This window comes from Myxocyprinus asiaticus, chromosome 14, assembly GCF_019703515.2.
Source record: "Myxocyprinus asiaticus isolate MX2 ecotype Aquarium Trade chromosome 14, UBuf_Myxa_2, whole genome shotgun sequence".
Taxonomy (NCBI): Eukaryota; Metazoa; Chordata; class Actinopteri; order Cypriniformes; family Catostomidae; genus Myxocyprinus; species Myxocyprinus asiaticus.
This window is the reverse complement of record NC_059357.1, coordinates 33,326,010-33,350,258: the sequence shown is the minus strand read 5'-3', so window position 1 is coordinate 33,350,258 and position 24,249 is coordinate 33,326,010. Positions and strand designations below refer to the sequence as shown.

At 36.5% G+C, this 24,249-nt stretch overlaps 1 protein-coding gene across 1 annotated transcript; it reads left to right on the top strand.

The window, feature by feature from the left end:
* The first annotated feature begins 65 nt into the window (after nt 1-65).
* On the top strand, nt 66-19,824 carry LOC127451536 (interleukin-21 receptor-like). The gene is made up of 8 exons (XM_051716279.1): nt 66-234; nt 752-875; nt 1,053-1,161; nt 1,287-1,483; nt 1,586-1,731; nt 3,272-3,525; nt 6,006-6,099; nt 12,719-19,824. The coding sequence occupies exons 2-8, from the start codon at nt 773-775 to the stop codon at nt 13,424-13,426; spliced, it is 1,611 nt and encodes a 536-aa protein (XP_051572239.1). The 5' UTR covers nt 66-234; nt 752-772; the 3' UTR covers nt 13,427-19,824.
* Nucleotides 19,825-24,249: the final 4,425 nt, after the last annotated feature.

The following is a 24,249-nucleotide window of genomic DNA, read 5'->3' as shown; positions in this document are numbered from 1 at the left end:
TTAATAATCGGTCTTTAAAGGGGCGGAGCATCTGTAAACAGACCTACGTTTGAACCACAACCCACCCTTCATGTCATACTTTGGTCATAAGCATTTGAGTGTGCATGTACTAGATTGGCACACTGTAAATGTCAGGGCTTATGCGATGTGCACTTGGTATTTGATTAAATTCATATTAACATCAGAATCTTACATTTTTATAAACATTGGTTCAATGGGACTATTATTATCAAGGTAAGAATGCTGTAAAATTCCTCTTCTTTTTTTAAGCAACTTTCACCTGTCTACTACTCAAAAGATCTCTTCTTCTGTGTAATGGAACATGTGCTATGCTACAGCTCTATTTTCTACAATTATTGATATAAGCTAAATTATATATGATGATTGGTGCTTCCGTAACATTTGTGATTATACATTTTTGTTGACTTGTTTTATATGTATATAATACAAATATAATTATGTTTTTACATAACTGATTATTTGCATATTTATTATAAAATGTATATTTAAATTTGTGTGTGTGAATTTAAATTAAAATATTTGAGTGTGTTAATATATGTATGTTTATTATGTATACAAAGTATTAGTAGCATTAGTAGTAGTTGTTGTATGTATGTATTATTATATATTCTTCTTACACTTGTCAAATAATTAAATAATTACACAGTTGTAAAAAAAATACATTTGGGTTTGTTTATCATGTTAACACATTTTTAAAAACAGTAAAATAACCTATTTACTTTCATTACAGTTTCTGTGTGGGCTCTGTAATATGCATTTGAGCAGAGCTGACCAACGATTCTTCAATTGTTTTTCCATGATGGCTCTATGGCAAGCCATATCCTTGCTTGTTGTTTGTGGACTTATTGAGTGCAGTAAGTTTACATTGCAATCTGATCGTTACTGCAAAGTCATTACAAAATAAGTTTAAGAAATGGCAGAAAAAACTGCAACAGTAAAAATGGTTTAGCCCGTGTCTTGTGTTGCATTGAGACGAAAAGCTAACGTACCTATCGCTCAAATGACAGCATTTCCTTTATCACACTTTGCAGATGACAGTATGTGCAATGTGACCTGCACCACAGACTTCATATCTATGCTGAACTGCTCTAATTCTGACTTGGCAGGAACAGCATCATGTGTCATTGTTGCAGATTGCAGGTACAGATCTAGCACGTCGTGTTCTTTCTTTGAGTCCGACAAATGTGGAATGACAGTTCAAAGAGGAATTTGCTAAGTCATTTTACTGAAGCATTGTCTGACCCCCTTCTCATTATTTTAACCAGGGATGAATACAATGCTGTAAATGCGAGCTGCAGTATCAAATCACCACAATCTTGGTGCACAATGGAGTCAGAAGACCACGAAATAATAATGACCTATGATACCAACTGCAGTATAACAATAACACAAATGACCCAACAAGGAGGGATAGAGAGCCCATCAAATCTCCACTCAAATAAAATGGTTCTGTACAAATCTAGTAAGTCACTCTACTTACTTGATATTGGTCAGTGTCATATAACTCAGGTGTCTTTTTTATTTGTCTGCTGTATCCTCTAATGTTTATTTTCCTTTATTAAAGTTAAGCTTAAGAAGCCTTTCAACCTAAGGATTGAAGAATTTGATATGGGTTTCAATCTCACTTGGGAAGTGGCTTATACAGAGCACGAGCTGTATGAACAATTATACTACAGAGTACGATTGCGAACTAAAGGTGACCTGGAGGAGGTAAAAGCTAAATTATTCTATACATGCACTGTATGGAGACAAAATGACACCAAATTGACATACAGTGGGGTTCAACATTCCTCTCTGGAAATCTGGGTTTCAAAAACCAATTTAATCCTCAAAATAAATTTGTTAGGACTTTTTTTTTTGTAAGGAATATTTATAACCAAAGAGACGTTATGATGTAAAATGAATAAGAAATAGTTACTTTTCTGCACTACTTCTAGGTCACTAATCAAATAAGCAAATATGTGACATTGACATGTTAAAAGAATATACCGGGTTCAATTCAAGTCAAGCTTAATCGACAGCATTTATGGTATAATGCTTATTACCACAAAAATTACATTTGACCTGCCCCTCCTTTTCTTTATTCAAACATAGAGTGAGGCACTTACAATGTAAGTCAGTGGGGCCAATTCTTAAAGGTGCACTCAGTAACTTTTTTGTTAGTTTAATTTGGACTTACAGGGACACCTAGTGGTTTGGATGCAGCATCATTTAAAATCAATAGTTTTCAGTTAGAAATGTAGTATTCACAGTCAGCCATGAATACTTTAATCAATGAGTGAAAGTGTCAAATAACAGGATGGTTACTGAGATTCAGCCAGTAGTGTTTGGATGGTCATGTGATCATAACATGGCAGCCCCCATGTGCGGACCCTCTCCATGTACAATAAAACAGCTTTTATAAGGTTACTGATATGACTGGAGTCTACATTTTAATGTGAGTGTTCATGATTTTATACATATGTTTCAAAATTACAATTAATTTCTTTTGGAGGAAATGTTTTTTAATGTGGAAAAAAAATTACTGATTGCACATTTAAACGTTAAAATACTCACCCTTTCAAAAGTATAACAACAAGACATAAACCATTTGCATATTAACATGATATTAGTGTGATAAAATCGCTTACTAACCTTTTCTGTTTAAAGTTATAGCCAGTTTTACAACTTTGTTGCCATGATGATGTAATGTCGACAAATCCTAAAACAACTATAAAAATGACAATTTAATCAAATTTACAGCTCAAATAATACAAGTTTTTACCAAAAAAAAAAAAAAAATATGTTAGTGCATTTCTAAAATTATAAGCTTCACATTTTTGAATTTAAACCCTCCAAAAATTGGCCCCATTCACTTCCATAGTAAGTGCCTCACTGTAACCTCGATATTTGCTTTTTTTAAAAGAAAAGGAGTGTCGAAATAAGTTTTTGTGATAATCAACATTATGCCACACATGCTGTCAATTGAGCTTAACTTGTATTAACTCCTTTGTACAATAGGATTTCCTTGCTTCCATTGAAGCACAAAAGACGCTTACTGGCACATTCTCAAATCATGCAGGGATAACCTGGATTATCGGGTTTTGCATAAATCATACGAATCAGACATACCAAATGCTAAGAAATTTAATGTAACTTTTCACTCAAATTGTTTTGCTGAAAAGAGTCTTGAACCCCACTGCATTTTAAACATTTTATCAATAAATCATTTGTCCAAACAACAAGTCATTGTATGTTGATTATTCCACAGAAGGAACAAATTTATGTTCTGCAACAGAACCAACAATCCATGGTTATTATCAGTGAAAGTCTCTTGCCAGGGAGGCATTATGTGGCAGATATCCAGGTTGCAGTGAATCCTAGTTGGGTTAAATCCATGTGGAGTGATTGGAGCAACAGTGTTGAATGGACATCTGATGCTCCTGGGTTAGAACAGTACTATTTCCTGTTGTTGATGGCAGTCCCTGTTGTGATGATGGTGGTTCTCCTGTACAGTGGTAAATTGTGAGTGTCTCTTTTAGTTATCAGTATATGACTTATGGCCCGTATGATTTTCTTTCTCCCAAGGAACACAAAGGGAGATGTTAGGTGGAATTTTAACCTCAGTCACCATTCACTTTCATTGCATCTTTTTTCCTTACAATGAAAGTGAATAGTTCAATTTGGCTGAAAATATGCAGTTAGAACTGAACTGGGACATTCTGATTTACAGTGTGAGATTGTATAATCTACATTAAATAAATGCCAAAGAGATTTCACAATCAAGGCATTTTGGGGTTAATATGGCCTTGTACATATGTCACTTTGTGAAACTTGAGTCTCTCGCTTTATGACTGTGACTCCATTTATGTTTCAGATGAGTCACATTGCAAAAGTCATATGCCTTTGGGAACTTTTTTAACCTTTGCATTCAAACCATCCAGATATCTTCTGTCATTCTTGAAAATCTGAAAGATAATGCACTGAGAATTTTGCCTGACATCTCACATAATGTAGTGGTGTACTGTCTTAATGAAAGACTAGAGATAAGTATGATTTTATATATTGATTAGCTCCTCCTCTACACGCATTTTCCAGTAATCGATATGACAGCTTTTACCGTATATGAATAGTCCCTTTTCACCTCCCACATTCACAAAAACCACAACAGCAGCAGATACATTCTTGCAGATAGTCTATTTTCATGTAGGTCAAAGAATGGAGGAAGTCAGACCTATAAGCTCTGCAAGTGCATAGAACGTATCACTTCTCCAGTGCACAACATTTCATGACAGCTGCTGTTTTCATTTCTTTTTTAACACTTGAACAGCATGACTGCCTTATGTTCTGCAATGACAGTGAATGCATCATAAATGCTCTCACCAAACTACACTTGGATCAATTTAAATCCATTTATTTGTATAGCACATTTTTATAGTACATATTGTTCCAAAGAAAAATAGTGCATTACAAGTGCAGTGAGCAAACCAAAAGCAACAGTAGCAAGAAACTTCCTTTTATGTTAAATGCAATGAGGAAGAAACCTTGGGAGGAACCAAGACTCTGGGGAAGCCCTCCTCCTCAGGCTATCACGAGAGGTTGTGATACCTATTTATATATTGACATTGTTATTATATATTTAAAATACACTGAAAAAGATGTTAATTAAAAATGTGCTTCATGTGATACAATTTTTATTCAAGTCAAAAAAGTATTATTTAACCACTGAATCAACCTGAATACAAAATTTAAACCATCAAAACTAATTTTTAAGGGTTAGATCATGTAGAAATAGGTTACCACTTTTTACATTGTAGGCTGGGAGAGAAACAAGAGATTGCAAGTGTTTTCTAGTGAAATAATTCAATAGATATTGTCCATTATGTTGACCCAGCACTAAACAAAAAAATATTTTGTGGTGAAGTAAATGTACCAGGAACGATTGAGTACTTTCTACATTGAATAATTAATTTTAAGCATCAACTTGAAAATATTAAGTAAATTCTACATTCAAACATGTTAAAAATGAATGCTCTAGCTTATAATTAAATATTATTTGTACAATGTTTCATCATGTATTAATCCTAAAGTAGAAAATCTTGTCATATTTATTTGCTAATTTCAGTAAATTTCACTGGTAAATAAAATAAGTACATTTTACTTAATTTTCAAGCAGGTGTTCCTAGCATACACTGGGCTTGAACAATTAAAGGAATAGTTCACCCAAAAATGAAAATTTGTTGATAATTTACTCACCCTCAGGCCATCCAAGATGTATCTGAGTTTCTTTCTTCATCAAAACAGAATTAAGATTTTTAGGATTTCATTTCAGGCCTCCTCCTCTAAACAATGCAAGTGAATGTACTCCATTTTTTTGACAGTCCAAAATGCATATTTAGGGTGCATTTAGGTTTCACTGTTTGTAAGTTTATTTACACCGTTTTTATTGTTAATTATGTTTTTACATTTAATAACTTCTTGTTTTGTGCAGTCATTTTCTACTCAAAATGAACCATTCATGATGAAATTAATTATCTGTTAATTGGCACTGTCATGGTGTTTTGTGCACCAAGTGTTGAGGTCTGCGCAACTCTCATCTCTGTTGCTAGAAATGCAGGGTGATGTCTCACAGACTAGATAGCATGCATTAAGTTTCCATGTGGGAGGCTTCCGTATGTCATGAGGTACATGATTAAACACAGTATGTTTCGAAGGAAAATTCAAAATGTGCCATGTTCTAAATTTTTTTTTTAAATAAATGTTATTACGTTTATTTAAGTACCGTGTATATCAAAAGTAAAAGTTACTGAATTTACTAAAATGTTTAAGTTAAATTTACACACTCACCGTAATCAGTATTATGTCATGAAGTAGATTTTACTTAGTTTTATGCCATTAAGATTTACTTAGAAACACTGTGTGGAAAAACTTGCAAAATAAAAATTAAGTAAATCCTACTAGTCATTTTTTTCAGTGTATAACAGTTTGTCTTTCCTTCTTTACAGAGGAGGCATCAAAAAGCTGACTTTATGGCAACATATTCCAAGTCCTCATGACTACTTCAAACCACTCTACCATACATATCAAGGAGACTTTAAGGTATGCCTCCTTTTCATTTCATTTCTCTTGTTTTAAACCAAGCTAGCCATGTCTTTAAGTCTCTCATGCATAAGTAGAAGTTGTTGTGTGGTTGTGATAATGTGTGTTATTAGGGGATTTTCATGTTTAAGGCTTGCTTAACCTCACTCTTGAGCGGGAAATGTGACATTTTGCAAATGAGTCAGTCTGTAGGGGCTTGAAAGGACAGGGAGGGCTCTGTTTTAAATATTTGGGTGAGACTCGGTTACATGTGCAAACTGAAAGTAGCAGTTTTCCCCTCGAATGGAAAGTACTATGAGTTCAAACTCAAACTCTGCTAAGGTGGGTAGTTATAAATAGCTGTTTTTAACTAAAGGGGAAATTTAGTGAATATTCCACGGGGTAAAATGTGCTGAAAAATATACTTTCTCGAGCTCTCAATAATAAAACAAAAACAATCAGATTGAGAGTTACTTATTGAGTTAATTTTGTTATTCTCTCAAAGAGCTGCTTTTGTAATACTGACAAGATATTAATAGAAGCAGCAGTTTTTGGCTTGAGGTTTCTTTGAAACCTCATTGTTATGAAATATGTCGATACTGTGAACTAGCTAGGCTTGAGGGACCCACTTTGTTTAAACATGAAGACGTTACTCAGGAAATAGTGGTGGCGACTAATTGGCCTGTGAATCATGATGGCGCCGCGGATGGCCGCCTCGGTGTGGAGCGCTCCTATTGTTTTGTAGTTTTTGTTTGTTTGTCCTGTGTTTAGTAATCTTTTTCCAGTCAGTTTTACCAGAGACGAACTGCTGAACATTCAACAGCATATACCAGTCAATCTTTTTCCGGATTTTGAATATTCGGATGTTTTGTTGGACATTTTAGTCTGAGGCGCAGCTGTGTTGTTTAAACGCGCTACGAGACGCAGGCGAGGGAGCCGAGCAGGCACGCTGGTCAAGCTCTGTCGGTGTGGCTTTCGAACAGCGCTGCCGAGCATTCATCTTGCGAATCTCCACTCTCTTCCTAACAAAACGGACGAACTACATCTCACCCGCAGAAACAAGGACTTTTCAACCTCTGCTGTCTTGTGCTTCACAGAAACCTGGCTGAGTGAAGCTATTCCGGACAGCGCGTTACATCTGCCGGGCTTCCAGCTGTTCAGAGCAGATCGCATCGTGGAGTTAACGGGGAAAACGAGAGGGGGTGGAACATGCTTTTATATCAATGAAAGTTGGTGTACAGATGTAACAACGTTAAAGAAGATGTGCTGTCCTAATTTGGAAGTGCTCTTTATTAACTGTAAGCCTTTCTACTCGCTGTGGGAGTTTTCCTCGTTTATTCTGGTGAGTGTGTATATCGCGCCAAACACGTGTTTGAATGCCGCGCTGCAACAGCTGGCTGATCAAATCACAGACATGGAGCAACAATACCCGGACTCAGTTATTATTATTCTTGGGGATTTTAACAAAGCAAACCTCACACGTGAACTGCCCAAATACAAACAGCATATTACATGCCCAACCAGAGACAGAAATATACTGGATCACTGCTACACAACAATAAAGGATGCATATCGCTCTGTCCCTAGAGCAGCTTTGGGACTCTCTGATCACTGTCTGGTTCATCTTCTTCCAACTTACAGACAGAAATTAAAATCTGCTAAGCCTGTATGAAGGACTGTAAAGAGTTGGACCAACGAAGCAGAGCTGGAACTACAAGCCTACTTTGACTGCACTGATTGGAGTGTTTTTGAAGCTGCAGACACCAATCTGGACGAGCTCACAGATACTGTTACATCATATATCAGTTTCTGTGAGTATATGTGCATTCCTACTAGGACTTATTTAACATTTAACAACGACAAACCATGGTTTACAGCAGAACTCAGGCAGCTTCGTCAGGCCAAAGAGGATGCTTACAGAGTTGGGGATAAAGTCTTGTACAATCAGGCCAGGAACACACTGAATAAGGGAATCGGAGTGGCTAAAAGAAGATACTCTGAGAAGCTGAAAAACACATTTTCAGCTAACGAATTTGCATCAGTGTGGAGTGGCATGAAACAGCTTACGAATTACAGGACTCCTACCCCCAACCCTATGGTGGACCAACAACTGGCTGACGACCTGAATGTGTTTTACTGCAGATTTGAAAGGCCCAATCTCACACCCCACACCCACTCTGACCTTCACTTCACACAAACACCAACACCTCCTGCAACCCCCCTCCTCCCCCTCCTGCTACTCAACCTGCACTTAAGATCTGTGAAGATGATGTGTGCCGTGTCTTTCGAAAACAAAGGATAAGGAAAGCACAGGGCCCAGATAGCGTTTCACCTGTATGTCTTAGATCCTGTGCTAACCAGCTGGCCCCCATCTTCACACAGATCTTCAATAGATCACTGGAGCAGTGTGAAGTCCCATGCTGCTTCAAACGTTCCACTATCATCCCCATCCAAAGAAACCAAAAATCACAGGACTTAAAGACTACAGACCTGTTGCCCTGACGTCTGTGGTCATGAAGTCATTTGAGAGACTGGTGTTGGCCGACCTGAAGGACATCACTGGACCCTTTCTAGATCTAGCCAAGGACCCCTCTGTCATGCTCCTGAAGTTTGCAGACGACACCACTGTCATCAGCCTCATCTGAGATGATGATGAGTCTACATACAGAAGGGAGGTTAAACAGGTGGCTGTCTGGTGCAGTCAAAACAACCTTGAGCTGAACACGCTCAAAACAGTGGAGATGATTGTGGACTTTAGGAGGAACCCCCCAACACTGTCCCCCCTCACCATTCTAACCAGCCCATTACCCATTTGAACTGTTGCCTTCTGGCCGACGCTTCAGAGCTCTGAGCACCAGAACTGTCAGGCACAGGAACCGTTTTTTCCCCCAGGCTATCCATCTCACGAACAGTTAAAACTGCCCCTTTGAGCAATAATTAATGTGCAATACACAGCTTAGTCTTTTTATATTATCCAACACATACTACCTCTTCTGCCATTACATTCCCTTGCACTGTATATAACCGATTTGTATTTAGATTTGCACTACGTATGTGTATGTGTGTGTATGTATGTATGTACACTACCGGTCAAAAGTTTTGAAACACTTACTCATTCTTTATTATAATTTTTTTCACATTTTAGAATAATAGTAAAGTCATCAAAACTATGGAATTACATAAATGGAACTATGGGAATTATGTTGTGACTAAACAAAATCCAAAATAAATCAAAACTGTGATATATTTTAGCATCTTCAAAGTAGTCACCCTTTGCCTAGAATTTGCAGACATGTACTTTTGACATTTTCTCAACCAACTTCTTGAGGTATCACCATGGGATGCTTTTTAAACAGTATTGAAGGAGTTCCCATCTATGTTAGGCACTTATTGGCTGCTTTTCTTTATTATTTGGTCCAAGTCATCAATTTCAAAAACTTTTTTTTTTATTACATTTTAGTTTTTTAATGAAATAAATTAATATGGTAGCACAATTATACTTTTGTCTACAAAACTAATTTCAAACATTTAATCATGTGCCTTCAGATCAAAAGATTTTTAAGACCATGAGAAACATTTCAGTCAAGTGTTTAAAAACTTTTTACCGGTAGTGTATATATATTCATATATATATATATATATGTATATGTGTATATATATCTATATGTATATATATGTGTGTATGTGTGTGTGTGTGTGTGTGTGTGTATATATATATATATATATATATATATATATATATATATATATATATATATATATATATATATATATATATATATATATATATATATACATATATATGTATATATATGTATATATGTGTGTGTGTATATATATATATGTGTGTGTGTGTGTGTGTGTGTGTGTGTGTATATATATATATATATATATATATATATATATATATATATATATATATATATTAGTCTATTGTGTATTCTATATATACTTTTTTCTTTTCAATATTTATCTATTTTTTATTCAATTTTAATTATTTTTTAAAAGTCTTGTTGCTGTTTTTGTATTGTTGTGTACTGGAAGCTCCTGTCACCAAGACAAATTCCTTGTATGTGTAAGCATACTTGGCAATAAACCTCATTCTGATTCTGATTCTGAATGTTTTTAAAACTGTCGATGCAAACGTATTCCAGTAGGGGACAGTTGAGAGCAGTGTTGTAGTCAAGACCGAGACCAGAAGAGGCTGAATCTGAGACAAGACTCATATAGACCTAATGCAATCTTAATGAATGGGTTCAATATACAGTGTAAGCAACTAAATTTAATTGAATCTCATATATCAAATACGCCTCATAGTATTTGCTTAGGCGTAAAAAAATTAAATAAAAATTAAATAAATGCCACATCATAGGTTTTGACTTTCAATTTGTTTACAATCTCAGTTGAAATTATATTTCATTTATTGTGAGCCAAGTAAGCATTTCTGATATACAAAATGCAGTATTACTGTACTATAACTTCAGGTGTTGATATTATTATTAATATTGGATGTGTCGATCAAATGATCCATTTAGAGAATGAGATAGTAAGATAATAATTATAATAATAATAATAAGTGGAACTTTTTTGAAGGGACTCAAAAAAAGAAAAGAAAGTTTGATTCCATACTTGTTCAAGTCCACGACAAGACCAAGACCATTAAAATATGGTTTCAAAAGTCTGGTCTCAAGTACTACATCACTGGTTGAGAGTTCTCAATTGTAAAGTTTAAAAACGTTAAGCATATTCCATCTTAAATATTTATATGTTAAATTTAAAAGAGTTATTGTAGTTTTCCATATACGTGTCAGAATAATGCAGTCTAGTGGGCTTAGTGTTAGAAGTATCAAAGCCTACTTCTTTTTGGTCTAAATTGCTCCATGACACCCTTTGTAATTTTCCAGACCCTCTTAATCTAAAATAGATTTAAAAAAATGCCACAGTACAATGTTGATGAATGGCATTGAACATTTTTTCCTTACATTTAATTTTTTTTGTGTGTAGCCGGATAGCTTTTATCAGATCAGTTATTAAACAAGGTTATTATTCTGTGTGCACCGAACACCTGATAAGTGTTGCACCTTGATTATAAATTACCTTGATTATGTGTGTACATATATTTAAACACCTAGATTCTCTCTTAGACTATTTAAAAACCAAACCTAGGGCTGAAAAAACACTTTTTATTAATAAGGAAGTGGTGCTTATGATAAAGCTTTTTATTCTTTTTATTATCTGCAAAGTGGCACTGTTGGTGGATCTCAGCTGTTTTGATCTCAATCACAATGTTTTGAGCAGTATAGGATTTGCACAAATTTAGACAGATTAGCTGGAGATATGTAATGTGAAGATATGTCATGCATTTTTAATTTATAGACTTGCTGTAGTCCTCTTAGCCAATGTAAATTCATTATTATCAATAGCTCCACTTACTTTAATGACATATTTTACACTGTCAAAATTCTTAACATCAGAGCTGATCTTTATCAAATACAGCAGAAATGTAATAGACAAATTAAATTAAATTTTAAAGGAATATTCCAGGTTCAATACAAGTTAAGCCCAATCGACAGCGTTTGTGGCATAATGTTCATTACCACAAACATTTATTTTGACTCGTCTGTCCTTTTATTAAAAAAATAGCAAATATCGAGGTTACAGTGAGGCACTTACAATGGAAGTAAATGGGGTCCATTTTTGGAGGGTTTAAACGCAGAAATTACATTCATTAATACTTTTGTGAAAATTCATGTATTATTTGAGTTTTACAGTCATTTTAGGGTTTGTTGACTACATTATGTTGATGTAGTCAACAAAGTTGTAAAATTGGCTATAACTTTACACAGAAAAGATTAGTAAGCGATTTTATCTCACACTAAAGTCATGTTAACATGATATTGTTTACGTATTGTGGCTATACTTTTGAAACAGTGAGTATTTTAATGTTTACAAATTGGCCCTGTTCACTTACATTGTAAGTGTCTGACTGTAACCCAGATTTTTGCTTATTTTAAAGAAAAGGAGGGACAAGTTTAATACATTTTTGTGCTTATCAATATTATGCCACAAATGCTGGCGACTGAACTCAAATTGTATTGAACCTGGAATATTCCTTTAAGTTTTTTTTATAAAAACAAACAAAAAATTCACTAGATTTTAATTTGCAATAATAGCTAGAAATTATACAGCTCTGTAAAATGTACCTGTAATGTCCCTGACATGTCCATGACAGCTATACATTCATAAACGCACTTTTAATGGAAAACAATGGCATACTGATGCTTCCAAGACAATCACAAGTCATTCTCTGAATTTCTTAGCCAGCTTGATAATATTACCTTGGTGACATATTCAAATCAGCATAATTCTCAAATACGCTGTAAAATATACAACATAGGAAACCAAATGGTTACATTTGTAAGGCATAAAAACACATGCACCAGATCAAAAAACGTAAGAATTAGTGGCAATGCTACATTGGGATACTGGCAAGTGACTTCAAATGGTCCAAAACACTCTTACACTTGTCTCGAGCCATCGGGCCATCCTTGTTGTTGAGCCCTGCAGTCAGTAATTTAATGTTATTTCTATAACTGATTTCATGACCAATTCAACAAGATCTTCTCATGTTTTGTTTCAGAAATGGGTAGGGCCAGTCCTGACCTTCAATAACTATGATGTCCTTGAGAAGAGCGCAACTCTGCAGGTACTTTGTGACAAGCAGCAGAGTGAAAGCTCAGAGGAATCTGGTAACCATAGGAACAGTCAGCAAGACTCCAGCCCTTTCAGTCTGGCAAGTCAAAACTCATCTAAACTCTACTTCCTTGGAAGCAATAGTCATGGTGTCACACACTCCGGTGGCCACATATCAATGGACACCGTTACTGTATCTGATCAAGAGGGCATCATGGCCGACTGGTCTGGTGAGAGTCATAGACGGAGCCTGGAGGACTTCCTCAACTCCAAAGAAGGCAATCAGATATTGCTTGAGGTCGCTGATGGGCAGCCTGGGGCTCTAGGGCCTGACAGGAGGGGAAGTTTACAAGCTTTAGACTGTGATGATTGGCATCTACAAGAGCACGACCTGGAGAACATTGAACAGGTCTCTCTGGACTCTTATAGTTCTAACGAGCAATCTGATGATGGTTACCCTCAAATGGGATTGGATTTAGACACCATAGACAGTGGCTTTCTGGAGTCAGACTGTTCTAGCCCCTCAGCATTTGATGGTAACGAACAGATAGAGACTTCCTCTCTGGACGGCGTGGAGCGCTTTCATTCAAATTATGTCAAACAGTGGGTGGCTTTTACTGCAGTCCAAGTTGATACCCAAAGCACTGGAAAGTAGCTGGGACTGTCCACTACCTCAAATGGAACCAATCAGCCAAAACTGAATAATAAACTGTACAACATGGAAGCTTGTACAAATAAGGCTGAAGACATCACTGTTTGGACCTAATTTGCACATAAGTATAGCCTAGCAAGGCACAGGTTTGGCATGTGAGCTGTTTCTTCATTCACTGAGCTGTATTTGTGGTCCAATTCTGAAAAAATTTCAAACTTGTATAAAAATTTATTTTATGCATCTGTCAGCTATATGATATGCAAAGCATAATTTACAGGACGCTTGTCTACAGCAAGATCCTGAGGGCTATATAGAACAGTTCGTAACAATTACATCCCAATTCGTATACTATCCATTCTATTGTATATAGTATGTAAGACTGTGTCCCAAATTACTGGTGCCTGGATGGGGTACTATTTCTGGTGTTTTTTAAGTATGCATTTGTGTGTTCTTTTTTAGCAAACATTCCCCACGAACCTTGGGGGGTGTCCAGTGTCTCTCCCCAACATTTATTTCTATCATAGTTTTTATGGCCTGGCACCAACTCAACTGTGGGAAAAAAAGAGTTTGCAAAAGTTGTCTTTCAACTTTTACTAGACAAAAGCAGAGGTGTAAAATTGCAGTTTTAAAATGTATGAACCTAAAAGTAACTATGATGTTAAATATTGAATTTAGCGACATGCTAGCACATACAAACACAAAGAGTATGCAACAATAATAACATGATCACACGGAAAATCGACCTGTTGCTTCCTAATGCTCATGTATCCTGAAATAAACCCTATTCAGTAATTTCAGTAAGCACAGATCGATTTCAGCAGCACAACTGCCGAATTCACAGTGTGATCAACAAAAGTGGTCTGTGGTGTCAAGACGCAGTTTTATGATATGGTAGTATGACCCAATATTTCCGTACTATCTTATACTCAAAAGTATGGACTTTTCCATCACCAGCTGAAGCACATTTAGTGCACAGTGGAATTATGTGAATTGAGATGCAGGCAATACATTTTTGTACTAATTATCAATTCAGGTTAGACTGAGGGGCGAATTCACTAAACAATTGTGCCACTTTTGTGCATGGTATTTCACGGCAAAACCATAGTCATTGTTATTCCTTTTTGTGCAAACATGCCTCCTTTCTATGTAAATTAGGCTTAGATTGCGCTTCATTCACAAAAATTGTCTGCCGCAATTTTCATCACGCCAAGGGCGTAAATTTGGTTTGAATATTGGGGGGGTTGTATTGTGAAGTGGGAGGTGTGGGGGTTGTATTTGTATTGTACCCCCCATCCCCCACAGAATCTACGCAGGTTGTAGGATCTTATGGGCAGGAGAATTATTAATTGCCATGCTCAGAGGCCAGCAGTCACAAGGAGCCAAGGAGTCTAGCTGAAACCTGCATCTGGCCAATAAAATGGTCAATGAACAAAGGGCAGATCTGTCCGAACACACTCTTAGAAGAAACCCCACAACTGGCACACACATTTCAAGAGATAGATAAAGTACTATCGCCTTGGAAACCCCATGGAAAGCTAAGCTACTCCTTTGTCCTTCGACTCAATTTAACACACGAACACTTAAAAATGAGACATTTTATGTGTCACATGCTAAAACTCATTACCAAGACACAGAGCTAAAGCAGACTCCCTTATGAGACCCTCATGTTTGCAATGGACGACACAATTCTAATACTAAGACATCTCATCTTAATTCATGAACATTTCACACAAATTCACAGTACTTTGCTGACTTAACCCTCTAAAATGCACAGAATCTACCTTTTTCTACCAAAATTTACACAATACTTAGCCTTGCTAGATAATTCTGAAAATGATGTTATGACCTGTAATCAATTTACTAACTGACAAATTCATGATCATAATCTTTAATCTTGTCTAATTCATGTCATATTACTAGAATGGTAACCATTCATGATAAAGCACATCATGTTTACTATCATTGAGATTCTTTCTGCATTTCAGGAATGTTTATGTTAATACATTTTTTATATATTCAGTTGCATCCGAGATATATAAAATGTATGATTAAAACATGTACTTTTTGAGTGGGAAAACAGGAGTCTTCACAGACAAAGGCTCATCAATAACCTTCAGAAGGAGGGACAGAAATTACAATGTGACCCCGCAGAAGACATTTCTGATTGGCTCAAATCACCTTTGGCTGCACGCCAACCTCAACAGTACAAAGCCTCCCCACCATGGTAGTTCCGTTCTCTTCCTCTCTAACTCTTCAGCTCTTTTCATCCTCCACGCTCTTGCCCTCGTGGCTCTTAGCCCTTGCTCGGCGCCCCTCTGTCTTCACAAAATGAAGAGTTCAGGAAGCTTGGAACGCAAAGTTCCAAAAAGAGTTCTCTTCTCTGTGCCATGACTCACACACGTGATGGGGAGTCGTGAGTCTCCCTCGCGGAAGGCCTCACTCCAAAGCCCCGCCTCTTCATTCCAGCAACAAACTGTCCATGATCTTAACAGAGGTCCAAAACATCGACGGAACAACCAGAATTTCTACTGACACAGCCAAAGAAACAAAGCAATGCAAGGAAATGCAACGACACGGAAGTACTCTCCAGACTTTTGTTGAAAGTGCTGTTGTTTTATTTAAATCGATATAATTCAGTATAATCAAGGTATACTGAAAGAAGTATTGAATGGTTCACAAGGCAATGTCTATAGACTCCATGTAGTTCAATTTCTCTGTACAGATCATTCCATTCACCTTCTGTTACAGTTCACTTACCAACCTGTTCATGTTTGTCTAAATGTGTTAGTTTTATGTTAGATTAGCAATAAAGTCTTGTTTGTGTCCAAAGCTAATTTTGACTGTGGTATATTTTGATAAATAATCTCGTCTCTTCATTTTTCAAAGATCTGCGCTCTGAAGCTCGAACCATATCTAAAATATTTGTGATATTATTTTCAACAAGCCATGAGAATAGTATTATTCCAATAAGTGAATTAATCATAATTCCCTTATTAAGCTATTTCCTTAAATATTATTAGCGATCGGATAAAACGAGTCATTGTATAACGATTTGAATGGTGGAGAATTTATTCAGACAAATAATCTAATTATTTGTCATTTATCCTTCTTATAATGGTGATCGAAAGCAGCTAATTCTATTATAAAATTCCTTACATATTATGGTGAAGGTACAGGGACACTTTAATGCATGCTGTGTGTATTTATATTACCAAATTTCCCTAGAAGGTGATAAAAGGGATTTTCTTTAAAAGAGATGTTTGTATACATTTTCTATCAATCTTATCAGCAGTAATTAATCTACAAATTATCAAATGGAGAAGAGCTTTGTTGTCACATCATCCTTCGTAGTCATCATTATCCATCGTCCTTATGTTTGCAAAGAATTTTATGTTGACATTCACAGTGGACTCTTATTTTGAAATGTATTTTTGCCTTCATCATGTCTGGTTTCCTGGTTCCCTTCCTCATTGTTTTCAGCTGTGTCTAGTTTAGCCCATGTGTATTTATACCCTCATGTTTCTTTTGTTCCTTGTTGGTTCTTGTTCGTATGTATTGTGATTAGCCAGCATACCGCTGTGGAGTTTGAGTTACCTTCTTCATATGTTTACCGCCTTCATTGAATCCTCTTCTTTTGTTTATTATTAAAGTTTTGCTATTGGATCCTCACTCTCTCGCTTCTTCCCTGCACAAACTCCTGACAGAGGAACCAACCACATTATGGATCCAGCAGAACTGATTGAGAGATTGTCACAATGGTCCCCTTCTGCAGCTGAGTACTGCCTCAAATTCGTATGGCCACCCAATTGAACTGGTGTGAGAGATCCCTCAGAACTATGTTCTGGTTGAGACTCAATGGCTGGGTGAGGAAACTGGTCCCTTTGGACTATGATTGTCTGTCTCTTCAGGATTTTCTCCGAAATTGTTAGGGCAGACCTTCTGCTCTCAGCTCCAGTTTTCCGGAGACCACCTGGACGGAGGCCCCTCTGCTTCTAGCTCCGGTAGTTCCAGAGATCCCCTCAACAGAGGCCCCTCTGCTCTCAACTCCGGTGGTCCAGGAGACCCCCACGACACTTTCGGCCATGGAGGCCAATCCCCTGCTGTTGTCAGCCCCCACACCAGCCACGGTCAACGAGCCAGCGGCCACACCTCCCCGAGCCTGTCAAGTTCCCTGAGATTCTGTCTTCTATGGCTCCGCTCCTCAAGTCAAGTCCCACGGCTCTGCCATCCAAGACTCTTCCTCCAGTGGCTCTGCCCGCTTCCTCTTCTGATATTCCTCCTCCAGCATTTCCGCCCGCTCCTCCAGTGGCTCTGACCGCTCAACCTCAAGCAGATCCGCCCACTTTTTCTTCTGATACTCCTCCTCCAACATCTCCTGAACCACCTACTGCTCCACCCCCTGCGGCTACGCCTCCAGAGACTCAATTCCCTGAGCTTCTAGCAGCTCTGTCCACTCCTCCTGAGACTCCAGCAGCTCTGTCTGCTCCACCTCCTGTGGCTCCGCCACCTGCCTCCTTTCCTGAGCTGCCTATGGCACTGCCCCCCGAGTCTCTGTCTGCAGTTCTGCCCCCTGTGGCTCTGCCTCCTGCGGCTCCGCCTCCTGTGATGTCATTCCCTGAGACTCCTGCGGCTCTGTCTGCTGAGCCTCCAGTGGCTCTGCCTCTTGTAGCACCGCCCCTGAACTTCCCATGGCTCAGCCTCTTGAGCCTCTGCCTCCTGCAGCTCTGCCCCCTGAGCCCTTGCCTCTTGCAGCTCTGTCTCCTGAGCCTCCATCCTTGGCAGCTCTTCCCTTGGAGTCTCTTCCTTCAGCAGCTCTGTCCCCTGGGCCTCTGCTAAACCATTCTTAGTGAATTCCCCCCTAAGACTTTGAGAAATTAAGTACTTTTATCTCCTTTTCTCCCAATTTGTAATGCCCAATTACCACTACTTAGTAGGTCCTCGTGGTGGCGCGGTTACTCACCTCAGTCCAGGTGGTGTTCTTGTGTTCTGTAATAGCAATCCTCTTTTTGAAACAGACACACCATTAGATTATCATGAAATTATTTCATGCACTCTATTATGATGATCTGATTATTTATTACTCTTGGGGAGATCATTTATTTGTTGATTACAGACTTTATTTGGTAGTGACAACTAGAATAGAAGGTTTGAAAGTAAACTTCATGATCATTTGACAAACACATGATTATAGTGGTTTTTGTGCTTTTGTTTAGCCTTTAAATTTTACAGTTCAGCCCATTCAGCAGTCAATGTTACTGGTGCTAGCTTGACTTTTCTGGAAACATCCATGTCAGTATTGAATCGAACCATCAGTATGCATACCATTATTAGTTTAAAGGTTTTTAATCAATCTGTTTAAAGTTATATAAAAAGCCACAATAGTGTCAAAATATGGATAGATAGAAAAAATTGTTGAGAGTATATGCCCATAGTTAAATATGCATTCCTTATGAAAGCCACCATCAGTCTGTACAGCAGAAATATTAAAAAAGGAAATGAAAAGTTGCAACCATCTAAGACAACACCAAAATTAGTGGTGTAGGAAGCCACCAATGAAATAATTAGTTCATTGTTTATCTTTTATCTATTAAAGTCACTGCAGAAAAATGTCCTAAATGGAACAGTATAAAGTCATGTCAAGGTTCATTTTATGGCTTGAAATATTCCAGAGTTTTGATTATTTTTAAAAATTAGTATTGTAAAAAGGTAAACAAAGATTAGAGTAACTTAAATGCTGTTAAACCAACAAAGCATTACTTTTCATTTCAATTCAGAGTTTCCCTTTGATATAATCCCATAAATAAACTCATTCGTTCAACAGGTACATTACATTGTACATTGTTGTATATATTGTTTAAAATCCCTTACACAAAGATCACATGAATTTAATGTGTGTGATGCCTGGTTAACTAATCAGATCAGAGATTTTAGATAGAGTTAAGACCTCCAACATAAACATGAACTGCTCTGTATATAAAGCTGGCTTGATATGTCTGCTGCTCTGCACTGTCTCAGACTTCACCTTTCCAGTTATGTAATATTTCTCAAATGCGGCAGAATTAGTGTGGTAAATTAAAATAACTCTGGTCTAGCATACCGTATGACATCTGTAAGATTTGCACTCATAACTCAGAAATGTATGATACAAATATTTAAAAAAATAAATCTTGATTTATAGCAGATTTACATCTTGGGTGATTTGAATTATTGTCTTCATGTTCATTAAAACACTTTGAGAATTAACACCTGACCTTGCAATTGTGTAATATTAATTGCATCTCCCTAACTCCCTCCCTTTATCACTGTCACGACTGCTATGTTGATCGGAACTGCATTCAAGAATTTCACACACCATTGCACTTGTGTATATGTCTGTGTGACAATAAAAGTGATTTGATTTAATTTGATTTGATCTGATTTGACTAGCAGTGGTTTGAGTTAAGCTTACATCAGAGGTGAAGTTAATGTCCTACTATCTGAACAAAGAATCAATATGTGACCAAATGAACCTCTGAGGCTTTTATATTCACGTGTTTCTTTATCAGTTGAATATTGGGTGCATTATGCTGCATTTTCAATCTTTTCAGCTGCATGTATCGCATTAAATACATGTGAGTCCTGACTGAGCTTAAGTCAAGTGTGTGTACGTACAGTGACGTATAACAATGATCCTCATTGGAATTCTCTGCATTCTTCTGGCTTTTCTATTGCAACCTAAAGCCAGTTCACATGGTAAAACATATTTGTCAAATCTACATTAATTTTCATTCAGGCATACACTTCCAAAGAACCACTGACGATGTGACTATTTTCTCTTATATTTCAGCTCTGACGGGTGGGTACATACCTGTGTGACCGATTACTGCCGCACCATCAACTGCACTTTAAAAATATCAGTGACACCCACCAGAGCTAAAAACACATCATACTGGCTGGAAATTTATTGGATAAATTATAATGTGTAAACATACTGCAGTTATTCATCAGCATTAGCTGTTCAGTATTTCATACACACTGTTTTTCAACAAGTATTCCATTTTACACAAGTAAACTGTAAGTGTGCATTGCCAGTGTAGTGCAATGAGGCAAAGATTTTCCTAAACATGGTTCTACATCTTTTTCGTACACAGCAGGTTTAATTGCACATTTCAGAGAGCACATGAGGATTACAGCTGAACCTATACTTTAGAAAATGGACAAAAGAATTCATCTCTGTTGGAATCTTCTTTTTTTGCAGCTAAAAATAGTAAGTAGATTCTGATGTGATCAGAGCAAAACAGAGCCAAATTTGTTGTATGTTTTATATTTACGTCCGTATATAGCCATTGTGTTTTACAGAATAATTTCAATTTTTCCTCAGTTAAACCAAAAGCCCCATATAATTTGATGATACAATATGCGAATGGACCTATAACTTTAAATGGAACAGTGGATATGAAAGTCACACCTACAGAAAGGTTTTACCCATAATGTACAAATTCTTGTACTACAAAGATGGAGATCGTGGCAGTGAAAGACAGTAATGATTCTTCAAGACATTTATACAGCTGTAAATGTCAGTCATTCAGAGAATTTGTTCATCTTTCTTGGAGAATTTCCTCTGCTACACCCACATCAATGTAACGCCATCTATCTGTGTATTTCTGTTTGACTGCTGGCATGTCTTCAATGAATGGTTTCCTTAATTACTTTTTAAATGATATTTCAAGGAGCTCAGTGTTCACCCAGACAAAGAAATGCAAAAGACTGATTAAATAAATCTTTTGATCCAGGTGCTCAATACACTACTATGGTGAGAACTGGGACACATCAAACAAAGAAATACAATGGAACATGGAGTGACTGAAGCATTGCAATAAAATGGAAAACAACACACAAAGGTTAAATAGGCCTACTCATATTATGGCTGAATTGTCATATCTCTATTTTAGAAGTCACTGTATGGTCAAAGTAGGTACATAACTGTGTTTATCTCTTTTTCCCATATAATTTTTTCAAGACCAACACAATCAAGTTGGCAGGATTGCCATCGGAACGTGTTTGTTGCTTGGACTTCTAATTCTATTCTTTAATTCTAAAGAATATTTTTAAATTTATGCATTACAGAATGAAGATAAAAGAAATTGCATGGGTGCCAACACTGGCAACATATTTTCAGCCCCTTTATCAACACAGTATAACACTTTTCAACCTGGGAGTTTGTCCCCTTCATGATAGAACTGCTACGCCAAATAAATAAATAATAATAAAAACATTTATTTGTAAAACACAATGTGTACAAGTAATCCAAATATAACATTTCACTGTGATCTTCATCTTATTTACAGAAAATATTAATCAAATGTATTATTCATCATATATTTTATTTTTTAAAGATTTAGGACAGGCATTAAAATAGTTGCTGGTTTTTTTTTTATTTATTTTTTTTTAACTTTGAGTAAATTTGTTTACATTCAGATTAAATTGAAATAATTTGAGAAGTTTAAAAGCTGTTATTGATTGCCCATTGTTGTCAAAGGTTTTCTGTTGGTTCACCTCTAGCGGCAAACAGTGGCAAATGTTTCCATCAAACTGTTTTGCTTGCAAATTACCTACAAGATATAGCAAAAAATAAAATAAATAAATAAATATTTGTGAGGGATTACTTAACATTTTAGGGTAAATAATAAATTGTTCAGATCATATGGGTTCAGCAGACAAAGAATTCTGGTAACCTCTGAAATATAAACCAGAGACCTATATAGAAACTATATTTAAGCAATAGCACACTAGCATGAGTGCTGCACTGTAACCCCTTATAAGTTAGTAAAACAATTTAAGGCAATCAGTTACATACAATTTTTAAGTGAATAAACCACCATGTTAAAGTTAGTATACCTTTCAGATTTTTATTTTGTTCTCACTGCTTTTAACTTTAAATACTGAGTAACTAATTCCTACATTCTAATGGCACTTAACTTTAAATGTAACTCTTTGCTTGACCTTAATATTAACAAGTAAGCTAAATGTAAATACTTTAAGTAAACGAATCCTAATTAGCTAGTACAGTTAATGCTAGCATGCTAAATGCATGCTAGTTGGAAACACTAGGATTTGATTGGCATACCAATTGCTCTATGAATAAAGCAATATACTGTAGACCAATCTCGAAATGTACCTGTCCCCAAAATATGCTCAAGCTCCACTATTCACCATAGTGGTTACCTCCAAAACCTTTCACGTAACAGAAAACTCTTCTAAATAACTTAACAAAATAAACACTAACAAGTTTATATTCATCTTGCAAAAAGACACATTATATAACAATTAATTATAACATTTTGGCTGTTTCATATGTGTCCTTATGTTCTCGTGGACTCGTTCGACGTCATCATCCACAGCCAAAGATCAATTCCAGTACTCACGAATGCAAGTACTGAGAATGTATAATATTACCCAGATGTGTTCTTGATCAGGCCAAAAATCCATGATGCATCGGATGGTGACTTGTGAGCAAGAACCCAGTACTACGGTGGCAGACGACGGACATTTATCATTGTGTTTTACCCACTGATTTATATGGAAGGCGTATCCCGCCACGTAATAAAAAATAAAAGAGGTAATTCTAACTTTTTATCTCACAATTGTGACTTTTTTCCTCACAATTGCTAGATATAAAGTAACAATTGCAAGTTTGATATTAAGTCAAAATTGTGTGATATAAACTCGCATCTGCGTGATAAAAACTCAGAATTGCGACTTTATTTCTCGAAGTTTCGACTTTATAACTCGCAACTGCATGATATAAACTTGCAATTATGTGATATAAACTCGCAATTGTGTTATAAAATCTCTCAATTTTGACTTTATAACTCGTAGTTGTGAGATATAAAGTAGCAATTGTGAGTTTTTATCACGTAATTGTGACTTTCTGTTTGCATTTGCAGTAGCATAGATATTTCTGATCATTGTGTCACGTTTTCTTGCAAATATAGGCCTATCATTAGCACAATTAAATAAAAAAGCATATAACCATACTCTACAGGCATAAAACATTTTACAGTCAATGTTAGTAGTAGCTTCAGAAGCCTGCAAACACTTGGATGCGCTTTCATTGCCTGGCGTACGTAAGGAACCATCTGAAAATTCCACCCACTGCATTAAAACATCGGCGGTGTTCAAGCATTCAATCAACTAACTTATGCCTATTATAGTGAAGTTATATTATATATAATATGAAAATACATTTTAAGATTCGGAAGGTTGTAGTAGGCTGCCAATTGATAGACTGACTTACTACCTGTCATATTTTCCCAATATGTGCAATTGTACTTTATATAGTTTTCAATTATTTTAGGAAAAACAAATCACAAATATGTACCAATATGTTTAATTATTTATATATATATATATATACACTGGCGGCCAAAAGTTTGGAATAATGTACAGATTTTGCTCTTAATGAAAGAAATTGGTACTTTTATTCACCAAAGTGTCACTCAACTGATCACAATGTATAGTCAGGACATTAATAACATGAACAATTACTAATACAATTTGAAAAAAATGTTCAGAACTTCTTAAACTACTTCAAAGAGTTCTCATCAAAAGTCCTCCACATGCAGCAATGACAGCTTTGCAGATCCTTGGCATTCAAGCTGTCAGTTTGTCCAGATACTCAGATGACACTTCACTCCACACTTCCTGTAGCACTTGCCTTAGATGTGGCTGTCTTGTCGGGCACTTCTCACGCACCTTACAGTCTAGCCGATCCCACAAAAGCTCAATGGGGTTAAGATCCATAACACTCTTTTCCAGTTATCTGTTGTCCAATGTCTGTGTGTCTT